The sequence below is a fragment of the Sus scrofa genome, chromosome 13, assembly GCF_054392235.1.
Source record: "Sus scrofa isolate SSC_HxYL_T2T_F1_AM1 chromosome 13, Sscrofa_HxYL_maternal_Yorkshire_Landrace_v2.0, whole genome shotgun sequence".
NCBI lineage: Eukaryota > Metazoa > Chordata > Mammalia > Artiodactyla > Suidae > Sus > Sus scrofa.
This window is the reverse complement of record NC_139395.1, coordinates 136,000,361-136,024,584: the sequence shown is the minus strand read 5'-3', so window position 1 is coordinate 136,024,584 and position 24,224 is coordinate 136,000,361. Positions and strand designations below refer to the sequence as shown.

The 24,224-nt window shown below is 41.6% G+C and overlaps 1 protein-coding gene across 25 annotated transcripts in view; it reads left to right on the top strand.

Moving 5' to 3' along the window:
- Positions 1 to 24,224, top strand: part of MCF2L2 (MCF.2 cell line derived transforming sequence-like 2) — a 250,868-nt gene that overhangs the window by 104,591 nt on the left and 122,053 nt on the right. For all 25 annotated transcript variants that reach the window (XR_014824428.1, XR_014824429.1, XR_014824430.1 and 22 more), the window contains 2 exons: positions 7,154 to 7,345; positions 10,275 to 10,466. Coding sequence is in view for 14 of the 25 variants with exons in the window: in XM_084990481.1 (XP_084846607.1) it covers positions 7,154 to 7,345; positions 10,275 to 10,466 (384 nt within the window). In the remaining 11 variants the exon portion in view is untranslated. The remainder of the gene's footprint in view (positions 1 to 7,153; positions 7,346 to 10,274; positions 10,467 to 24,224) is intronic.

The following is a 24,224-nucleotide window of genomic DNA, read 5'->3' as shown; positions in this document are numbered from 1 at the left end:
TAATGAGAGTATTACCCACTGGGCCGGATGTGGGGGAGCTGGGTGGTGGTAAGGACGGGAAACTTGAAAAGGGGAAACCAGAAAAAAGTAACCTATTTTATAACAAGCAAAATGGTGAAAAGGGGAAATTGGTCCCAGTTAGTTTTGTTACTACACAGAGTTGGCAAAGCCTTCTTTCTCATGCTCAAAGAGTTGTCAGTATCGCAATTACAAAGGAATATATGTGTTTCAAATTCTCATACCAGAGTTAAACAATTTCCCAGATCGGTACACAAGGCAGCACTTAGGAGTAAGTCTATTTTGAGTGCTTACAAATTTGGCTTATTGTGAATTAAGAAAACCCATTCATCTATTTCCAGAGAAGTTCCTTTCTGCTTTTCTTTAATTGGGTTCTCTATATTTTTGTCTCTTGGGAACTAAGTCCTCTGTGGCTACCACTTCCTTTCTGAGCTAATCTAGAAGCAGGGTTCCCAGATGGTAATTTTGTAGTACTAGATTTGCTTCTCAAAGTGTGATCCTTGCGCCAGCAGCATAGATGTCACCTGAGTGAGAACTTATTAAAAATATGGCGAAATCTCAGTCCCCACCTCAGAATCAGAATCTGCATTTTTAATAAGATCCCCAGGCATTCAAAACACACATTATAGTCAGAGACATATCTTCTCAATTATAGTAGCAAATGTAAACCAAGGCCACTCTAGCTTAAATGACTGTCAGTTATGGGAGTTCCTGTCATGGCACAGCGAAAACGAATCCAACTGGGAACCATGAGGTTTCGAGTTCGGTCTCTGGTCTTGCTTAGTAGGTTGAGGATCTGGTGTTGCTGTGAGCTGTGGTGTAGGTCGCAGACGCGGCTCGGATCTGGTGTTGCTGTGGCTCTGGCGTAGGCCTGACGCTACAGCTCCAATTCGACCCATAGCCTGGGAACCTCCATATGCCGCAGGCATGGCCCTAAAAAGACAAAAAAAAAAAAAAAAAAAAAAAATAGCTGTCAGTTACGGATTCTGAGCTGAAGGTGCTTTTGCACATGTGTAAATACGCAAACTTACCTGTGCACCCAGACTCACTCACCATTCTCATCCTTCCCTGGTGATCACTCCTGTTATCAGTGATTGTTGACAGCTACACGCTGTGGAGGTAAAGGCATAACTCATCAAAACAGTTTATTAAGCAATGAAAAAAAATTGAATTTCATGTATCTGATAACTACTTATCTCAGATTCTCCAAGATAGTCCCAATTTTATGTAATTTTAGTTTTTTTTCAAGTAAACTCCTTATTAAATAGAGATACTACATATTTTCATCTACATACATTCCTATTTTAGGGGAAAAAAATGCATCATCAAGCCCAGCACCTTCATTTTTTTGGTTTGAAAAGTATAGTTTTATATATGGATATGTATAAAATGAAGGTAGCTGCTGACACACTAGGAAGACATTCATTCATCACCAAATGTTCCTTGTCCTATATTCTGTGGATATAGTGGTGAACCAGTCAAGACCCTGCTTTCATGGAGGTTACCTTCTACTGGGGTGAAAAGTAATCAAATAATCATATCAGATAGTGATATGATAAAAAGTGATTGGGGGTGCTACTTTAGAGGAGTAGTTAGGAAACGCCTTTGATCTGAGATCTAGATAGCCATGCAAAGATTTAGGGAATAGCAGTCAAGGCAGAAAAGTTACAAGTACAAAGGTCTTGAAGTAGGAATGAGGTTGGGAGTCCAAGGAATGGCTGTAACATTGTCAGCCGGGAGAGAATGAGCTGGGAGCAGTGTGGTGAGGATTGGATTTTATTCTCAGTGGAAGAGGAAGCCATTGGATGGTGTTCTGGGTTGTATTTTAAGTACGGGGGATGGATCTGCATGACTGCATCCACATTCTCTCTTCTGCCCACCTCCTTGGAGTTGTGATCTTTGGTACATACTTTGAAAATTGCTGACCGGAGATAGAGGTGAAACCTCTGGTCATGGGACTTGGAAATGCTCTGTGAACCATGACCCATCTTTCATGAGCAGTGTTCCTGAACTAGCTGGATTAACCTACTACATATGATCCACAGAGTCCAGGCAGAATGGTTTTATCCATCCTGTGCCTTAGGAGAAAATAAACTGTTATTACAATAAAGTTTTCTGAATTACATGCTGCAACTTGACTGTCCAGCCTTCTGAAATTTTCAGCATCTGAAAGATGCCAAGCTTATGACCAGAGCACCTGATTTTAGCCATTTCTTTCTCATTGTTTCTTTTCTTTTCTTTTTTTTTTTTTTTTTTTTTTTTTTTTGCTTCGGAGGTTCTGTTGCCTGATTTTCTTGAGCAAAAGCTGTGTAGACTGAACAAATAAACTGCGATTTGGAGGTTTTACAGTAAAGTTCTTTGCAGACACCTGAAGGATTTGGTAGTTATGCCTATGCAGCCATTATCCTAGCACAAGCGGGGAGGCCAAGTGGGCTGGAACATGGCATGACACAGGCTTTGGAGTCAGACAGAAGTGGATTCAAATCTCGGCTCTAGCAACTACCAGCTCTGTGTGACCCTAGTCAAGTTTTCTTAGCCTTCCTGAACATATCCTCTCATCTGTAAAATGGATAATAATAATTCCTGTGTCACAGAGTTCCTGGGAAGATGAAATGAATAAGATGTGTGGTAAGAAATTAGTGAGTGCCTCAAACATAGAAGGTGATCAGAGCTTAGAAGCTATTATTATCATCCATTCATTTCAATAGAGTAATCTTCCAGCCATCTGATGCTAACTCTTGTGTTGTATTTATGGGTCTCTTCTCAAAATTCATTTAGACTTGTTTCTCACATTTTTCTTCCAAAATCTCAAGCATTTTAAGAATAGTTCTGAAGGGTGAGATGCTGCATGCCAGGTCAGGGGCAGGCTGTGACCACCACGAGGCACCTGGGGAACATCCTGAGGTGAAGTTCACTGGGTCCAAAAAACTTGTTCTATTCTTAATAAATTAGGTAGCTGGACTTAAAAAAGAGTCAACAGTGACTTCCTGGACAAGTTTTCATGCTTCTATATTTGACTAAAGTCAGACAGTTTCAACCAATGTAACTGAGGTCTAAGCACAGAAAGGACAAGCAGAGCCATTTTCTCTCTGTGTGTTGGTTGCAGCCAGATTTTGGAGCCAGTCTTCTTGAGTTTGAAACCTGGTTCTTTTCTTTCCTACCCAGGTCACCTTGGTCCATGGTATTTCCACCCCTCTTTTATAAAACAGCACCTGCATTAAAGGGTTTGTTGTAAGGAGTAAAAGGAACGGTTGGTGTACATATTTGGAACAGTACCTGGCATATAATAAGCACTTGGTGAATGTTAGCTGTTTTTGTTAATATCACAGAGGTGGTGGGGTAAATTCTGGGCTATAGAACGTTTGCACAGTTCAACCTGCAGTGGCTGAGCAGTTCTAGTATAAGTGTCTTATCTGTTCTTCATTCCTTCTGCAAATCTTTATTGATCTCCTACCATGCTATGTACTGTTCTGAGTTCTAAAGACAAAGTAGTGAGCAAAAAAGTAAAAAATTGCTGCCTAAGGAATTAGCATTCTAACCTCCTTTGAGCGATGGTGACCAGTACATCTGGGCCTTTGCTATTTAGAACAGATGTACTAGGTATTTATCCCTGAGTTTTTTGAGGAGCCAGTGATTTATTCATGTCACTTTATTTCTGTATCAATACTCCTTTTTTGTTTTGCACACCAGTCATTTATTCTTAAGTGCTTAACATGTGCCGTGTACTGCTTTAAGCTGAATAAGAACTGGTGCATGCCCACAAGGGCCTGTAGCATGGTATGGGCAAATAGATAACGGACCACAGCTCAGTCAGTTTCATGCTCTGATCACAAAATGGCATAGAGTGTTATAGGAGCATGGAAGTGAGCCATCGGAATAAAATGGTGGAGTCAAAGGAAGTTTCTGGGAGAAAATGAACTCCGAAGTGATTCGGAGTTAGTTCCAGAGGAGTGTAGGTACATTGAGGGGTTGGTGAGGGGTGAAGAGGCAGGGCAGGGAGTGGTGGGAGAAGGAGGGAGTTTTCTAGGCAGAGAGGGCAAGAGATGGCATGGAGCCTGAGGCTGCCTAAATATTTGAGGAACTACAAATGGGCCATGAGTCTGGTTATAGCAGAGGATGAGGGTGACAGAAGTGAAGGAGGAGGAGGCACGGGTATGACACAAATGATGAAGGCCTTCTGTGCATGGCTCAGGGATTCAAACTTCCTCCTGGACACAGCAGGAGGCCACAAATGGATTTGAGGCTTGGGAGTCATGTAAACACGAATAGATGTTGTAATGGAATTGCTGTTTCATCAGTATTGTGGAGTGAGATTTGAAGGAAAGCCTAAAGGAAATCAGAGAGACTGGCTGTCCCAGTCAGAAGGCATCAAGGTCGGAACACACAGTGACAAGGGGAAGAAGGGCTCAGGGTTCAAAAAGTATTAAGAAGAAGCTGTGCTCTGCACATGATTGGCTGGGTGGGGGCAGGTGTCCTGAAATTGTCAAAATCGTTAACCACTGTAAATTAAGAGAAGGAGAGTTGTCAACCCTTGGAGTCATCATGATTCCCTGGGTTACTATGAAAAGCTAAGCCAGGGCAGATGTGGCACCCTGGATGTTCAACGTGGTCAGCGAGGTTCTATATGGGCCTTCTGTCCTGGAGGCCTTTGGAGATGTGGCAGTCATCTGTGTTGACTCAGGTCAGCCACGCAGATCACTGCATCCCCGACTTCATCAGTTCATTCTAAGCCGAGAGCTTAGACCTGGGAGGAGCATCCCAGGGAAGGGTGCTGAGACAGGAGCTAATTTAGTTGCCAGCCTTGTCGAAGCCATACCTCTTACCTGAGTGACTGCAGTAGCCCTCCTACCTGGTCTCCCTGCTTTCCCTCTGCCATTCTCAACAGCATATCTGGAGTAATCCTTTCAAAAACATGAATGAGACCCTTTCCTCAAAACCCTCCAGCACATCCCATGTCGCAACGGATGGAACCAAAGTGCTCACAGTAGCAGCAAGGCCCTCCCGGTCTGATCCCCTTTTTCCTCTCTGATCTTGTCTCTTACTCCTTTCCTCCTTGCTTCTCTGCTGCAGTCATAGTAGCCTCCTGCTGCTACCCAAACATGTCAGACATGCCCCCACTCTCAGCTAAGTGCTGTGTGGTTGTCCCTCACTTCAGGTCTTGGCTTCTGTGTCAAGGGTCCTGAAGATCACACCCAGGCTTAAAGATTTGCTAGGAGAACTTACAGGACTCAGCGTGTACTTATGATCATGGTCATGTTTTATCACAGTGAAATAATACCAAGCAAAATTAGCAAAGGGAAAAAGGTGCGGGGGGTGGGGGGGTGGGGTGAAGTCTGGAGGAAACCAGGTGCTGGCTTCCACTTTTCCGGGAAGTCCCACAGGATGCATGTAATGTCCCCAGCAGTGGATTGCTGGGCTGAGACAGCATCGTAGTGAGGAAAGCTTACTAGGGGCTTCCTGCCCAGAGTTTTTATTGAGAGATAGTTATGTAGGTATCCTCTGACTAGTATATAGCAGAATTCCAGACTCCCAGAAAGAAATCGGGTGTTCAGCATAAAACAGATCGTTTGCATGAACAGTTTAGATTCGGTGAGCCATTCTCATTAGGAATGGTAGGAACCCTGCCAGCTGACATTCCCAGCTGACAGCCAAGGGCCAACCTTGCAAGCAGGCCTTTCTAAGGACAGTAGTCTCAGGCTGCTGTGTTAACTCTTCTGTGCTGCAGCTTGTACCTTCTCAGTGAGCTCCTCTCACCATCCTATTTAAAATAGCAGCTCTTCTACAAGCACTCCCTGCCCTCCTTCTCCTGTTTGATTTTTCTCCAGAGTATTCATCACTATCTAAGATATTATTTTATTAACATATTTATTTATTGCCTGTCTCTCCTAATGAAATATAAGCTTTGTAAGGGCAGAGATTTTTGCCTGCTTTGTCTACCACCAAACCCCAAGCACCTGGACATGTTTGGTCTTCAGTAATAGATGATGAGTGAGTTAAAAACAGGAAAACATGGCACATGTAGTTAGAATAAAGTGAGCCCTGCAGAGAGAAGTAGGAGATGCGGTTGCTGAGCAGACGAGGTCAGAGCAGACAGGGACATTGTGGGTTGCAGGAAAAGGTTTAGACAAACATATTTCTTGGGTCTCATGATCCCCCCGTAGACTCGCCCAAAACCATAGCTTTACCATTTTCTCAGGCTCAGCTCACTCCCCACTCTCCTCAGGGCCATATGTCTATCCCTTTTCCTTTTCCATTAAGTTGACAGGATGATTCAGACTCCAGTTCTGTGCAGTATAACACTTCATGCTCTTGTAATAATTATTTGTACAATTTATTTAGTATCTGAGTTCTCCATTGAACTGAAAATTCATGGCTTGTTAACAGTATATCCTTAGTGCCTAGCTCACAACTCAACAAATATTTGAATGAATGATTTGCTCTTCTTCAGAGTGCAAATGACCCTGGACTAGGTTAGACTTCCTCTGGACCTTGAACCACCCCAGTGTTTTCCAAGGTTCCCGAGCCCCCAGACTCTTAGCCTAAAATCTGGTCAACTTTTCCCTAGCCTAAAACCTCCGTGTTTGGAACACACAGTTCCAAACACGGAATAGCAGCCTCACCGTGATTTGGCGGCTTCTTTTTTTTTCCCATTTTTGGCCACCCCACACAGCATATGGAGCTCTGGGGCTAGGGATCAGTTCAAGGCTGCAGTTGTGACCTAAGCTGCAGCTACAGGCAGTGCCAGATCTTTAACCCACTGTGCCGGGCCAAGGATCAAACCTGTGTCCCAGGGCTCCCAAGACACCACAGATCCCATTGTGCCACAGCGGGAGCTCCTGAATTAGCTTCTTATTTTATTTTTTTAATTACTAAATGAATTTATCACATCTGTAGTTGTATAGTGATCATCACAATTCAATTTCACAGGATTTCCATCCCACAACCCAAGCACATCCGCTCACCCCCACAAACTGTCTCCTCTGGAGACCATAAGTTTTTCAATTCAGTTTTTCAACTGTCTATGCAACTCCAAGGACTTTTCTAAAATGTCATTTTTTGTTGTTGTTGTTTTCATTGATGAAGTTGAAAAACTGAATTGGCTTCTGATGCTTGACTGTGGATGTTTACTTTGCAGGAACCCTTGGAAAAGGCGCAGCTACTTGCAGTAATTGGGGACCAGCTTATCCAAAACCACCACTATGCAGTGGACTCCATCAGACCCAGGTGTGCAGAGCTCAGGCATCTCTGTGATGACTTCATCAATGAAAACAAGAAAAAATGTGACATTTTAGAAAAGTCCTTGGAGTTGCATAGACAGTTGGACAAGGTGAGCAAAACAAAGCTGTGACCATGATGTCTGCAAAATTTTCTTTTTTTTTTTTAAAAGGGCCACACCTGCAGCATGTGGAAGTACCCAGGCTAGGGGTCAAATTGGAGCTGCAGCTGCCAGCCACAGCCATAGCCACAGTAATGCCAGATCTGAACTTCGACCTGCACCACAGCTCATGGCAACACTGGATCCTTAGCCCACTGAGCGAGGCCAGGGATCAAACCCGCATCCTCATGGATACTAGTTGGGTAATCTTAACCCACTGAGCCATGACAGAAACTCCTGCAAAATTTTCTATGAAACATTCTTACATTCTTTTTTTTTTTTTTTTTGCTTTTTAGGGCCGCACCCACAGCATATGGAGGTACCCAGGCTAGGGGTCAAATCGGAGCTACAGCTTCTGGCCTACGCCACAGCCACAACAACGCATGATCCAAGCCTCATCTGTGACCTACACCACAGCTCACAGCAATGCCAGATCCTTAACCCACTGAGCGAGGCCAGGGATTGAACCCACAACCTCGTGGTTCCTAGTCAGATTTGTTTCTGCTGCAAATATAAAACATTCTTAATCATATTTGTCCTCCCTCCCCCTCATGGTTGCTGAGAGGATAAAGTCTTTCATGTGAAACAGTGCTCAAGAGGCATTAAAAACTGTCCATATTCTAGATCATAGAGGTATTGAAGGTCAAAAATGCCCCAGCCATCCCACCATATGCCATTAGAGTGAACTAAAGTCCATTTCCTCCATGTGGACCCAGATGTAAAGAGTGTGTTTTGGTCTGGCCCTGATATTTTTTGATTCCCCATCAGGTGTTCAGAGAACCAAGCACTGTATTTGCAAAACACTACTCATATAAAGGCACCAGATCATAAATCCTTTTGAGGAAGCCAAAGTAATAATGACTATTAAACACTCCTATCCCCTCTGTTCTTACCAGGAGCTTAATTATCTCATCTCTTTAATCCTTAAGACAACCTATGAGGAAGATATTAATGGTCTCATTTTATGGAGACAAAACTGATACTCAGCAAGGTTAAGTCAGTGGGTCAAAACATTGAGTGCATGAGGTGAGCTTGCTATAATTGCAGATTCCCTGATGTACCACTCTGGAGACTCTGATTCAGTAAAACTGGGATGATGCCCAGGAATCAGTATTTTCATCAAGTGCCCAGGTGATTTGGTGCAGCTGGTACATGGACAACACTGAGAAGCCTGGATAAGAGATTGGCCAAGACCACACATGAGGAAAACGGGATGGCATATTTGAAGCTGGGACCGCCAAATTGCAAACTCGAGGCCCCTAAACTAGACAGCAGTGGTATATGCAGAGGGCTCACAGGGAGAGGGTGCGGTCCCCACTGCCCTTCAGTGGTGATCTCTGAGGCCAGTTCCCAGTCAGCAGGGTCTGTGATTTCTGGAGCCTTCCCTGTCAGCTATTCAGCTGTTCCTAGGCAGCTCACAGCTCACTGCCATGAGTCAGCATGCTCCATTCCCACAGTTGTTTCTCTCTGAGAGCTGGGGGCACCCGCCCAGGCTATTCACATCATCCCGTTGCCAAAGGGATTTTAGTGTCAATGAAATACAGCTGTTCCTGCTTTGTGCACTGATCTCTCTGTGGGATCAGCTGCTGTTTTTCTCACTCCATTTATGCTCCAAAGATAATAGCCTAATACTCATGTGTGCAGTGTGTGTGTTTTGGGAAGCAAGTAGCTGCTATCTATGACTCTGCAGAAGACCCCAGCTTGGTGTTTTCTGCAGATATGGGCATGATATTTGAAGAGAAGTTTTTCACAGTATGTATCAAAACATAGTTCATATTGTTTTGAAAAATCCAAAAATGGAGGCAGAAGGAAGAAAAAAGTTACTAATGGACACTGACCTACATACCATCCCCTCCTCAGCCCCACAAGGTGGTAATCATCGGCTTTTAAATATCTCTATTATTTTTTACTATTCTAAAAGTAGTGCAGGGAGTTCCCATCATGGCTCAGCAGAAACAAATCTGACTAGCCTCCATGAGGACGCAGTTTTGATCCCTGGCCTCGCTCAGTGGGTTAAGGATCCGGCCTTGCCATGAGCCGTGGTGTAGGCCAGCAGCTATAGCTCGCCTTGGACCCCTAGCCTGGGAACCTCCATATGCTGTGGGTATGGCCCTAAAAAGACAATAAATAAATATTTTTTTTAAAAGGGGGCCTTTGTTTAAAAAAATTTTTTTTTAAAGTAGTACAAATTCAGTGTAGATAATATAGGGAAAAAAAATAAAGACCAATTTAAGTTGCCCGTGATTTTCCCACATAGAGATAACTACTTTAGAGAGCTCCCTTTTGATCTTTTTTCTCTGTATAGTTGTTTGACATAGCTCTTCAGGTCACACAGTAAATGGAATTGCAGATGTAATTGCCCTGGCAGCTTCTTTTCACATAAATATTCAAATAGCACAAGGGCCCCTGTCTTTACATTTAAGTTAAAAAATTAAATTGTTAGAGTTCATTACCTACCCGATTTAATTTCAGCATTCTGGAAAATTTGAGTTATGAGTTACAAAGTTTTACATTCTTAGATGCTTCCCTTGGAATGCTAAATGCTAATAAATGCAAGTGTTAGACCAAACGTAAAAATATTCAATTCTCTCCTCTTGGAGATGTGTTAGTTACTGTCAGTGTAAAAAAGAATGCTTATGTGATTCATTTTTTGACTGGGTGACTTCCCTGAAAAGTATACAGATGTAAAATTGATTTGGGCTTCTCCACCTCGTGGTTGTATTTGCAGCGGTTGGATCTCTAAACTTGATGCTGTCCCATGACAGTTTCCCATTGTCTCAAAATCCTTGTTGACCCCATATGAACTTGGACTTCCTGAAGATTATGGGGGCTGTGTTGCGGGTAGGCTAACTGCACAGGGCACTGTGTTTCTTTCCAAAAGGTCAGCCAGTGGTGTGAAGCAGGAATCTACCTCTTGGCATCCCAAGCTGTAGACAAGTGCCACTCCCGAGAGGGAGTTGACATTGCCTTGAATGACATTGAGACATTCCTGGGTACAGTGAAGGAGTACCAGTTGCCCAGCCCCAAGGAGTTTTACAACCAGTTTGAGTTGATGCTCACTCTTGATGTAAAGGTAATGTTTCTGAGTTATTTTGATTGTGTTTGGGGGAAAGAAATGTGGGGATTATTTTGCCTGTTGCCCAAGAAAATGTAGGTAGGATGTATGGTTAACCAGTTCTTGAGCCCTTAGGTGGCTTCTTTTCTCGTTCTTTTTTTTTTTTTTTTTTTTTTTTTTTTCTCTTTAGGATTGCACCTATGGCATATGGAAGTTCCCAGGCTAGGGGTCAAATCAGAGCTGCAGCTGCTGGCCTGTGCCACAGCCACAGCAATGTAAGATCCAAGCTGCATCCGTGACCTTCACTGCAGCTTATAGCAATGCCAGATCCTTTAATCCACTGAGAGGGCAGGGATCGAACCTGCATCCTCATAGATAGTAGGTTTTTAACCCACTGAGCCACAGGGGAACTCCATCAGGTGGCTTCTTAAATTCCTGGTCTGTGTGCCCTGGCAAACTGACTCTTCATGGTCTGATTCAAATGTCACCTTCAGTCATTCATTTCTCTCCAAATACATGTGAGCATTCTGAGGTATCATAGTGCTGAATGCTGAGGAACACACTTACGAGTGGAAAGAGGTGTCGTTCCATCTTTCATAGAACTTACAGTTTATATATGGAAAAGATTGACATTAATAAATATTAGACAAAAAACATAAAAATGTGTTGCAAGCTGAGATATGTGCTCTGGAGGGTGGATTCAGGGTCCTATTGGGTATTGACAAAGGAACCTAACCTGGAAATCCCCTGGGAAGAGTCACTTGAACCAAGCCCTGAAAAATGAGTAGAGAAGATGGAGGAGCCTTTCCAGATAGAAGGATCAGCGTATGCCTGGCTGCAAGGCTGGAGGGAGCCAGGCACAAGTGCAGAGTCCAAAAGTCAGGGTGGTTGGAGTTCAGAGAACAAGGGAAGAGTGTTTGAAGTGAGATTGAAGAAGGCCAGATGAGTTAGGACATAGGAAGGAGTTTGGTCTTTATTCTAAGAGGCAGTGAAGGGTTTTAGCAGGGGAATAATATTTACATTTTGAGAGGAGCACTCTTCTGTGAAGCCAGCAGTTATAGAGAGCACACCTTCCTCTTAGATCTACATCACCTTATATGTACTTCTGCTGAAAGGACTTTTTTTTTTTTTAACCTCTTTTGGATCATAGATCCTTTTGAAAATCTGATTCACATGTTTTCAGGACTCTGCAGACTGCAAATGATTGAATGGAGTTTAATGTAGGCATTTCTTAACAAAGATAAGGGCAACATTTAGGGAATCCAGTAGGGATGGTGAAGCACCCTGGGCTAGCAAGAAATAGGGAGCAGTTATCACCCCCAAGCCTGAAAAACAAAGGGGAACCCAGAAATCACTGCAGCTGTGACTGTAAGAACCAGTAAGAGCTGTGGCCTTCAGCAGAAGAAGCTAACCACTGGTGGAGACATATATATCCCTACTTTTCTCTCTCCCTCTCTCAGATTCCTGGTGGTGCATCCCATTGGACAGATCCAGCTAAAAGCCCGTGAGCATCTAGTGAGCTCATCTGATGGCGTCCCTAGTGGTCAGTATGTGGGACACAGAGCAGTGGAGAGAGATGTAGTAGGGAAGCAAATATCACTTTTTATAATTAATTTTAGAAAACACCTTGAAGTCCATCCATGGATCCAGACCAAGAGCCTTTGCTCCAAAATGATACACAGCATACTGTATCCTAGTCGTTTGACGTTTTGTATTTTTAGGGCTGTACCCACAGCATATGGAGGTTCCCAGGCTAGGGGTCAAGTCAGAGCTACAGCTGGTGACCCATGCCACAGCCACAGCAACTCGGGATCTGAGCCGCGTCTGCAACCTATACCACAGCTCAGTGGCCATGCTGGATCCTTAACTACTGAGCAAGGCCAGGGATCAGACCTGCGTCCTCATGGATGCTAGTCAGATTTGTTTCCCCTGAGCCACGAAGGGAACTCCCTAGTAGTTTTGTTTGTTCGTTTGGTTGGTTTTTTGCGTTTTTTTGGTCTTTTTGTCCTTTTAGGGCCTCACCCGCAGCATATGGAGGTTCCAGGCTAGGAGTTTAATCGGAGCTGTAGCCACTGGCCTACGCCAGAGCCACAGCAATGCCAGATCCGAGCTGCATCTGCGACCTATACCACAGCTCACGGCAACGCCGGATCCCGAACCCACTAAGTGAGGCCAGGGATCGAACCCTCAACCTCATGGTTCCTAGTCAGATTCGTTTCCCCTGCGCCACAACAGGAACTCCCTTAGTAGGTTATTTTCAATATCTGTTTTGTTCATTACACTGGGAGCTTCTGTGAGGCAAGATTTTTATCTATCTCTGTGTTTCTATGCCTTGTGTCCAATCTACTTTTGCTGAAAAAGTGGGCAGGTAAGTGGCAGAGAGGGCCAAGTACAGTGGAGGCAACTTAGTTTGGGGTTGTGCCTCAGTGATGTTCTTTTCCTGAGTCCTCCCAGTGCGTTTTGGTGGTAAGGCGTGATCTTGAGGTCACAATGTGAGGGTGGTTAGGTAGGTCGTCTTCCTCTAACACAGGGACCCTTCCACTTCCCTGCAGAGAAGACAAAGAGGAGGTCCATCTAATGTCAGTGCTATATCGTAGACCCGGGATGATTGGTAGCCCCAGTCGTATTCCTAAAGCATAACAATCTCACTCAGCTCCATGTCCATTAGCTCCATGTCCATCAGGTCAACTAGGGAGACTTATGGCCACAGCTGCCATTTTGGCCAGTGTTAGCAAACTTCCTGACCTCACCATCCACCAGGAAATGAATACAACTTAATAAACCACCTCTGGAGGAAGGAGAAGACCAGAAAAAATGTATTTTAAAAATCTAAAATGAACCCAAAAAAATCTCCAAAACACATTTTTTTCTTCTTTTCATTTGGAGTAAAATTCTAGGTTATAATATTTAAATATCTTGTTGTGTCAGAGAGTTTTATCCATGGAGGAGTAATGACTTGGTTGACAAAACTGGCACTCTCTACATATAGAAATAATCCTCTTATGTGCATATACACACATTGGTATAGACACATGTATCTTCTTACTTGGACAGTTAATGCTGAGCATAGAAGCAGTGAGACCCCTAGTTTCGATGAGTATGCCCACCACTGAGAACTTGGTTTCTAATTCCATTCTCCAGTAAAAGAGAACTGGCCTCCTTGGAGAATTGGATGTACCTAGGGCTGGGAAAGGAAGTAAATAGAATGATCCTAGAGAGGGAGATCAAGATGGCAGACTAGGAGGATGCAGAGCTCATCACCCCCAACAAACATATCAATACTATATCTACATGTGGAGCAAGTCTCACTGAAAACAAATGAGACCGGGAGAAAGACACTTGTTCAGTCAAAGCCATAAAAAAAAAAAAAAAAAAAAAAAAAAGACCCACTTGGAATCAGGTAGGAAGGGAAGAGAAGCAATCAGGGCAAGACCATGCCCCTGGGAGGGGGCACAGAGGAGGAAGGGAATTAGATGTGCTCAGAGATGCACCCTGGGGAGTGAGCAGTTTGAACCACATATTGGGTGCCCCAACCCCAGGGTCTTACACTGGGAGGGTGAGTCCCCTTAGCTGGTTTAAAAACCTGTGAGATCCAACGACACATAAAAAGGATCATATGCAAACTATTCTATATAGAATGGATTAACAATAAGAGAGCACAGGAAACTATATTCTATATTCAATATGCTGGGATATACCATATGGAGAAGAATATGAATCAATTTGCTATATGTACCGTACACCAAAAACTAACACAATATTGTAAATAAACTGTACTTCAATTAAAAATAAAATAAAAAACATAACCATCAATCTGTAAAAATGTAATTTAAAAAATTGTAAAAATGCAATGGGAGTGACAGAGGGGCTGTAAGAAACTTGGACTCCACTAATGAAGAATGTGCACATGCTTGCACACTCCTGAAACAAGGCAGAGGAAGCAGATAGAAACTTCCTGGGGTTCTGGCCAGTTTCTCTCAACTGCCCCAGCATACACCCCACCCCAGGCCAAGCAATCGCTCTGGCCCTGTTATCTCCATGGCATAGGTCCACACTAGGATGGAAGCTGCCCCAGCGGAGAGAGATGCCCAGTTGTTGGGGATGAGGCTGCTTGGATCCAACACAGCATCTGAACAGAGTGAGGGCAGCCATGACTCATGCTCATGGAGGAGATAGATCCAGAGCAGTCTGGAACTCTTGACTGATGTGCCAGGGACACCCCAGCACACATTCCTGCCTGCACCAGATACCCATTCTGGCCCCTCTTGCTCCAGCACTGCTCACTTGGGGGCAAAGGTACCAATGCTAGTAGGAGATGGAGAGCACACACTTAGAGGAAACAGTATCAGCTTGGACCCAACCCTTAGGGCTTCTGCTCCAGCAATTTCGGATCAGACTTTGCACCCAATAGGGTGGTGATGGCCACTGAGCAGAGGAGAAGTCCTGCCTCACACCTGGTTCTGCCAGCACACCGAGAGGAAAGATGGGACTTGTGCTCATGTCAGATCCAGCCCTCCCACCAAAGCCACTGGGCACATGCAAACTGAGTAGGGATGCTCCCACACTTGGAAACTCCTTCAAGAGCAGGATATATAACTGTTTCACCTAATTGAATAAAGACAGAAAAAGTTAAGCAAAATAAGAAGATAGAGAAATTTGTTTCAAATGAAAGAACAATGAAAAAAAATGGAAAAAAAGCTCATAATGAAACAGAGATAAATAATTTACCAGATAAACAGTTCAAAGCATTAGTAATAAGAATGCTAACTGAAATAGGTAAAAGAATAGATAAACACAGTGGAAATATTAACAAGAACTAGAAAATACTTATTTAAAAATGAACCAGTCAGAACTGAAGAATACTATAACTGAAATGAAAAACACACCAGAAGTTATTAGCAGCTGACTAGGTGATACCAAATAACACATAAATGATCTGGAAAACAGTATAATGGAAATCACCTAATCAGAAGAGCAAAAAGAAAAACATTTTTAAAATGAAGATAAATAAGGAACTCTGGAACAGCATCAAGTGTAGCAACAATGGCATTATAGGGGTCCCAGAAGGAGAAGAGAGATAGAAAGGGGTTGAAAATGTGTTTGATGAAATTATGGCTGAAAACTTCCTGAACCTGATGAAGGAAACAGATATCCAGGTACTAGAAGCACAGAGGGTCCTAAACAAGATGAACCCAAGAGACTCACATCAAGACATTTTAATTAACATGACAGAGATAAAGAGAGAATTCTAAAGGCAACAAAAGGAAAAAAAAAAAAAGAGTGATATACAGGGGAACCATAAGGCTATCAGCTAACTTTCTGCAGAAACTTTATAGGCCAGGAGGGAGTGGCTGTGATAGATATAAAGTGCTAAGAGGGAAACACCTATAACACAAATATTCTTCCCAGCAAGATTATCTTTTAGAATTGAGGGAGAAATAAAGAACTTCTCAGATGAGCAAAAACTAGTAAGAGTTTATTAACACTAAATAGCCCCTAAAAGAAATGTTAAAGGGTCATCTCTAAGTGGAAAGGAAAAAGCTACAAGAAGTAAAAATCTATAGAAAGGAAAAATTCTATTAGTAAAGGCAAATATATAGTAAAGGCTGTGGATCAACCATTTAAATAAGCTAGTATGACTATTAAAACACAAGAAATTGTAAAATTAACTCTTAACTGCAGTAAATAGTGAAGGGATACATATGAAGATACAAAATACGGCATCAAAGACACAAAACATGAGGGAGCTCAGTTAAAAAAAAAATGTAGCTCTTTAGAATGTGTCTGAACTTAAATGAGTACCAGTTTAAAACAAGTAGATATAGTTACAGGTCAACATATATGAACCTCATAGTAACCACAAAACAAAACCTATAACAGATACACAAAAACCAGAGACAGGAACATAAGCATACCACTAAAGAAAATCATAAAACCACAAGGGAAGAAGAGAGATGAACTACAAAAGCAACCAGAAAACAAGTAAAAAATGCCAATAAATACAAAACTATCAATAATTACCTTAAATGTCAGTGGACTAAGTGCTCCAATCAAAAGATTGACTGACTGGATTAAAAAAAAAACACAAGATCTCTCTATATGCAGCTTACAGGAGACTCACTTCAGAGCTAAAGATAAACAGACTGAAAATAAGAGGATAGAAAAGGTATTTCATACAAATGAAAACAATGAGAAAGTTAGGGTAGCAATACTCATCTCAGGCAATATAGACTTTATAACAAAGTCTGTAACAAAAAACAAAGAAGGGCATCATATAGTGATAAAGGGATCAATACAGGAAGAGGATATAGTATTTGTTAACATATATGCACCTAATATAGGAACACCTAAATATGTAAAGCAAATATTAGCAGACAGAGAAGGAGAGTTCCACAATAATACAGTAATAGTAGGTGACTCTAACACCCCACTCACAATAATGGACAAAATATCCAGACGGAAAAATCAGTACAGAAACAATGCTCTTAAATGGCACATTAGACCATTTAGACTTCTATTCACAGGACATTCTTTCCAAAAGCAGGAGAGCATACAACATTCTTTTCAGGGGGGTTCCCGTCGTGGCGCAGTGGTTGGCGAATCCAACTAGGAGCCATGAGGTTGCGGGTTCGGTCCCTGCCCTTGCTCAGTGGGTTAACGATCCGGCGTTGCTGTGAGCTGTGGTGTGGGTTGCAGACATGGCTCGGATCCCGCGTTGCTGTGGCTCTGGCGTAGGCCAGTGGCTACAGCTCCGATTCGACCCCTAGCCTGGGAACCTCCATATGCCGCAGGAGCGGCCCAAAGAAATAGCAAAAAGACAAAAAAAAAACCAAAAAACAAAAAACAAAAAAAAAACATTCTTTTCAAGTGCGTATGGAACATTCTCCAGCATGGATTACATGACAGCCAGAAAATAATTCTCAACAAATTTAAGAAGATAGAAATTATATCAGCCTGTTTTTTTTTTTTTTTGTTTCTTTTTGGTTTTTTGTTGTTTTGTTTTGTTTTACCACAATGGTAACTACAAATCAATTACAGGAAGAAAAATGGGAAGAACTCAAACACATAGAGACTAAACAACATGCTACTAAAAAACCAATGAGTCAAGGAAGAAATCAAAGAGGAAATTAGAAAATACCTCAAAACAAATGAAAATAAAAACACAATTTTCCAAAATCTATGGCACATAGCAAGCAAAAGTAGTTCTAAGCAGTAAGTTTATAATGATACAGGACTACCCCAAGAAATAAGAAAAATCTTGGAGTTCCTATCATGGCGCAGTGCTTAACGAATCCAACTGGGAACCATGAGGTTGCGGGTTCGCCCTAGCCTCTCTCAGTGGGTTAAGGATCTGGCGTTGCCATGAGCTGTGGTGTAGGTTGCAGACGTAGCTCATATCCCATGTTGCTGTGGCTTTGGTGTAGGCCGGCAGCTGTAGCTCTGATTAGACTCCTAGCCTGGGAACCTCCACATGCTGTGGGAGCGGCCCAAGAAAAGGCAAAAACACAAATTAAAAAAAATTTTTTTAATTTAAAAAAAATAAAAAAATAGGAAAAATCTTAACTTGTCATCTAAAGGAATTTAAAAAAGACTAACAAAGCCCAAAGTTATCATAAGAAAGGAAGTAATAAAGATCAGGGAAGAAATAAATAAAATCCCCAAAACAATGGAAAAGATCAATGAAGCCAAGAGCTAGTTTTTTAAAAGATAAAGTTGAAAAGCTTTTATCTAGGCTCATCAAGAAAAAAAAAAAAAGAGAAGACCCAAATTAACAAATAAGAAATGTGGCACAGCAGAAATTAATCCGACTAGTGTCCATGAGGATGCAGGTTCAATCCCTGGCCTCGCTCAGAGGGTTAAGGATCCAGCATTGCTATGAGCTGTGGTGTAGGTTACAGATATGGCTCAGATCCCGCATTACCGTGGCTGCGGCATAGGCCAGCTGCTGTAGCTCCAATTTGACCCCTAGCCTGGGAACTTACACATGCTGCATGTGCAGCCCTAAAAAGAAAAAAAAAAAAAAAAAAAAAAAGGAATAGCAATATCACAGAGATACAAAAAAATCATAAAAGAATACTACAGACAGTTATGTGCCAACAAATTGGACAACCTAAAAGAAATGCATAAATTTCTAGAAGCGTACAGTCTTCTGAGACTTGCTTCTTTCAGAAGGAAATAGTCTGAACAGGCCAGTCACTAGCACTAAAGTTGAATTTATAATAATAATAATTTTTTAAAAACCTCATGAAACAAAAGTCTAGGACTGGATTGTTTCACAGGAGAATTCTACCAAACATATAAAGAAGAGGTAATACCTGCCTTTCTCAAACTATCCCAAAAAATTGAAAAAGAGGGAGAATTCCCAAATTCATTCTATGAAACCACCTGATATTACCTGATTATCAAAGCCAAAGACACTGTCAAAATGAAGGAAATTTCAGGCCAATATCTCTAATGAATATAGGTGCAAAAATCCTCAAAAAAGTATTAGCAAACTGAATTCAACAGTATATAAAAAGAATTATACATCACGATCAAGTGGAATTAACCCCAGGGAAGCATTTAATATCTACAAATCAATCAGTGTGATAACCACGTTAACAAAGGAAGGATAAAAATCACATGATCATCTCAGTAGATTCAGAAAAAGCATTTAACAAAATCCTGTATGCATTCATGATAAAAAACTCTCATCATCTCTTGTGATACAACATGATAGAAGATAATGTGAGAAGAAGAGTGTGTATATATGTATGACTGGGTCACTTTGCTATACAGCAGAAATTGACAGAACAACTGTAAATCAACTATAATAAAAATTTTTAAAAATCTCTCATCAAAGTTGGTATAGAGGGAACATAACATATTAAAGGCTATTTTTGAGGCTGGCCAAGATGGCAGAGTAGAAAGACCCTGGGCTCACCTCCTCTCATGAGCATACCAAAATCACAACTATTTGCAGAACAACCATTGATGAAAAAGACCAGAACCTATAGGAAAAGATCTTATACAACTAAAGACATAAAGAAGGAATCATGATAAGGTGGTTAGGAGAGGTGGACTTGTTTCATATCCCCAGGTGGGCAACCCATAAACGAGAATAATTATTTTGCAGGCATGAGAATTCTGAGCCCCACATTGGGCTCCACAGCCCAGGGGTCCTGCACCAGGAGGATAAGCCCCCAGAACATTTGCTTTGAAGGCTAGCAGAGCTTAATTTTAGGAATCTCACAGGGCTGAGGAAAGTAGAGAATTCATTCTTTAAAGGCACACACAAAATCTCACCTGCTTTAGGACCCAGGGCAAAACAGCAATTTGATAGGAGCCTGGGCCAGACCTACCCAATAGTCTTGGAGAGTCTCCAGAGAAGTGAAGAGCAGCTGTGGTTCACTCTGGGAACATAGACATGGGTGATAGCCATACCTGGGAGTGCCTTCTCCCATGACACTAGTGCAGCCAGGCATTATTGTAGTATACTCCCCTCTAGCTGATTAATGTCAAGACCTGGCCCCACTCAAAGGCCTTTAGGCACAAGTGTTGGGATTGGCCAGGCAACTAACTGGGTGTGGAGTCAGCCCCACCCACCATCAGACAGGCTGCCTAAAGACTTCCTGAGCCCACAGTTGCCTCTAGACATCCTCTAGAGATAGACTTGCCAATCAGAGGGCCAGGGCCCAGCTCTATCCACCAGTGGGCAGGCACCTGCCCTGCCCTCTAGGAAGTCTACTCTAATCCCTGGATCAGCCTCACCAGCCACGGGGCAGATACCAGGTGCAAGAAAATCATAGTCTGACAGTTTGCAGGCCTAGTCTGCCCATAGTAGTCCAAATCCTGCCATAAGAACAGCTGGGCCCCAGCCCTGCTCACTTGCAGGCCAACATAAGCTTCTGGACACCCTGGACCTTACACACAATCTGACCACCACCTCTGGGATCTCTGGGCCTTACAGCCAAATTCTAGGACCTGGCTATACCTTTCAATACTAAACTTGGGAGCTGGCTTCACCCACCAGTGGGTGAACAGCCTTGGAGTCTTCTGGACACTGACTCCACCTACCAGTGAGCCAACACTAGCCCCCCCGGGGTTCTGTAGTCAGCCATGTGACCAGGTCCTGCCAACCAGAAGCCAGCAGCCTCCACACAAGGTGGGTCCTGGCAGTCAACTATACTAGGGACCAACCAAGCACACCAGACCATCCACATAGTCAACCCACCACAGCAGAATGACCCACACAACCATCTTGGGGGAACCCTAGAGCATATAGCTTGGATGATCAGAGGGGAGTACACTGCTGGGACACATAGGATGTCTCCTACAGAAGGCCACTTCTGCAAGGTCAGGAAATATAACTAACCTACCAAAAACATAAAAATACAAATAGCAACTTAGGCAAAATAAAACAGCAGAGGAACATGTTCCATACGAAAGAAGAAGATAAGAATAACAACTATGTGAACTGGAGATAGGCAGTCTACCCAAGAAAGAGTGCAGGGTAATGATTGTCAGGATGATCAAAGAACTCAGGAAAAGAATTGGACGCACAGAGTGAAAAGTTGAAAGTTTTTAATAGAGTTGGAAAAATAAGGAACAACTTGTTTTTGAAAAACTTTAACATCATTTTAAACAGTAAAAATCTAAAAGCTCTTCCTCCAAAAATAGGAACAAGATAAGGATTCCCATTCTTGCCACTCCTATTAACATAGCAGTGGAAATCCTAGCCATACCAGTTAGACAAGAAAAATGATTAAAAGACATTCAAATATAAAGGGAAGAGTAAAACTGTCACTATTTGCAGATGACATGATGCTGTAAATAGAAACCTCTAAGATCTCCACCAAAAAACTATTAGAACTAATAAATGAATTCAGTGAAGTTGCAGGGTATAAAATTAATATATGGAAATCTGTTTCTTTTCTATACATTTAAAGTGAACTATCAGAAAGAAAAGGCAAGAAATCTATCCCATTTTAAATTGCATCAAAAAAAAAAAAGAAAAAAAACCTAGGAATAAACTTAACCAAGGAAGTGAAAGATCTATACTCTGAAAACTATAAAACACTGATGAAGCAAATTGAAGATGATAGAAATGGAAAGAAAGCTCCATTTATGGATTTGAAGAATTAATATTATTAAAATGTCCAACTACCCAAAGCTATCTGCAGATTTAATGTGATCCCTATCAAAATATTCATGACGTTTTCCATGTAACTAGAACAAATAGTCCTAAAATATATATGAAACCACAAGAGACCACAAATATCCAAAGAAATCTTGAGAAAAAAAGAACAAAGCTGGAGGTATCATGCTCCCTGACTAAAGACTATACTACAAAGCTATAGTAATCTAAATGATATGGCACAAAAAACAAACATGTAAAGCAATGGAAGGGAATAAATAGCCCAGAAATAAACCCATGCACTCATGGTCAATTAATCTATGATGGAGAAGGGAAGACTATACAATGGATAAAAGGCCGTATCTTCAATAAGTGATGCTAAGAAAACTGGACAGGTACATGTAAAAGTATAAAATTAGAACATTTTCTCATACTGTATACAAAAATAAACTCAAAATGGATCAAAGGCCTAAATGTAAGACTAGAAACTATAAAATTCCTAGAATAAGATAAATGCAGAATGTTCTTTGACATAAATTGTAGCAGTATTTTTCAAATTTGTCTCCTAAGACAAAGGAAACAAAAGCAAAAATAAACAAATGGTATCTAATTAAACTTAACTTTTGCATAGCAAAGAGAACCAGTACCAAAACCAAAAGACAGCCAACTGAATGGGAGAAAATATTTGCAAATGGTATGACTGATAAGCACTTAATATCCAAAATATATATATTAACAGCTCATGAAATACATATTAAAAAAAAAAAAAAAAACCAACCTGGGAGTTCCTGTTGTGGTGCAGCAGAAACAAATCTGACTAGTATCCATGAAGAGGTGGGTTTGATCCCTGGCTTTGCTCAGTGGGTAAGGATCTGGCACTGCTATGAGCTTGGTGTAAGTCACAGACATGGCTCAGATCTGGTGTTGCTGTAGTTGTGGTGTGGGTCGACAGCTGTAGCTCCGATTTGACCCTAGCCTGGGAACTTCCGTATGCTGTGAGTTTGGGCCTAAAAAGCAAAAAAGAAAAAAAAAATTGAAAAATGGGCAGAAGACCCAAATAGACATTTTTTTCAAAGAACACATACACATGGCCAACAGATACATGGAAAGATGCTCAGCATCGCTAACCATCAGAGAAATGCAATCAGTAATACAGTAAGATATCACTTTAGTTCTGTCTGAATGGCTATCAACAAAATAACAAATGTTGGCATTGATGTGGAGATAGTGGAACCTTTTTACCTATTGGTGACAATGTAAATTGGTGCTATCACTATGGAAAACAGTATGGCGTTTCCTCAAAAAACTAAAAATAGAAATTTGGATGATCCAGCAATTCTACTACTAGGTATTTCTCCAAAGAAAATGAAAACACTAATTCACCTGTACCCCAGTGTTTGTAGGAGCACCCCAGTGTTCGTAGGAGCACCCCATTGTTCTTGGCTATTATTTACAAAGCCAAGATATAGAAGCAACCTAAGTGCCCAACAATAGATGAATGGATAAAGAAGAGTGTGTGTATTATCCAGCCATTAAAAGAATGAAATTCTGCCATTTGCAAAATGTGGATGGACCTAGAGTATTATGCAGTATGTATTATGTTTAATGAAATAAGTCAGAGAAGGACAAATCACTTATATGTGGAATCTAAAAAATAAAACAAATGAAGGTAATGTAACAAAATGGGAACAGATTCACAGATATAAAGAACAGACTAGTGATTATCAGTTGGAGAAGAAAGCAGGGGGAGGGCAAGATAGGGGTAGAGGATTAAGAGGTACAAAGTATTGTGTATAAAATGAATAAGCCACAAGGTTATATTGTATAGCACAGGGAATAGAGCACAGGCAAAATACTGAATTACTGTGTTGTATACCTGAATCTAATATAATATTGTAAATCAGCTATACTTCGGTTTTTTAAAGAAGATGATCCTAGAGCATCTTTTAGTGCCAGAAAATAAGAAACTGCTCAAGACAAAACAAAGCAAACCACAATGTGTAACATAGGAGAGAGTTGAAAGAGCTCCCCATGACCAATGCTGGAGCAATTTGAGGAACAAAATTCACAAAGTAGTATTGGGTTACAACCCAAAGTATTAAATAGGTATCATGAATCCATTGTGATATAAATACATGATAGAATAAATAAGGAAATGGGGAAAAGAAACCTAATCTCCCATGCAGAAGAATTCCAAATTATTTATGTAGATATGCTGGCCTGGAGGGAATGGAGCATGACTCCTCACTCCTTAAGTGTGGGCTGCACGCAGAGACATTCTTTCAAAGAGTACAGAATAAGAAGGAAGAAATAAGAGTGACTTTACAGTGGAGAAACCTAACAAACATGGTTAGGTGATCAAGGTCAGCATCAAGAGTCTTAAGTCATGTAAATAAGTATATACCTTTTTTTTTTTTTTTTAATCCACACCCACAGCATGTGGAAGTTCCCAGGCCAGGGGTCAACTCCAAGCTGAAGCTGCAACTAGACCACAGCTGTGGCAACAGCAGATCCTTAACCCACTGCACCACAGCAAGAACTCCAACAAGTGTATACGCTTGATATGGTGTGATGAAAATGGCACTTTATTTCTGTGGTCTTCCCCAAAAAAGCCTATAACTCCAATCTAATCATAAGAAAAACATCATATAAATCCCAAC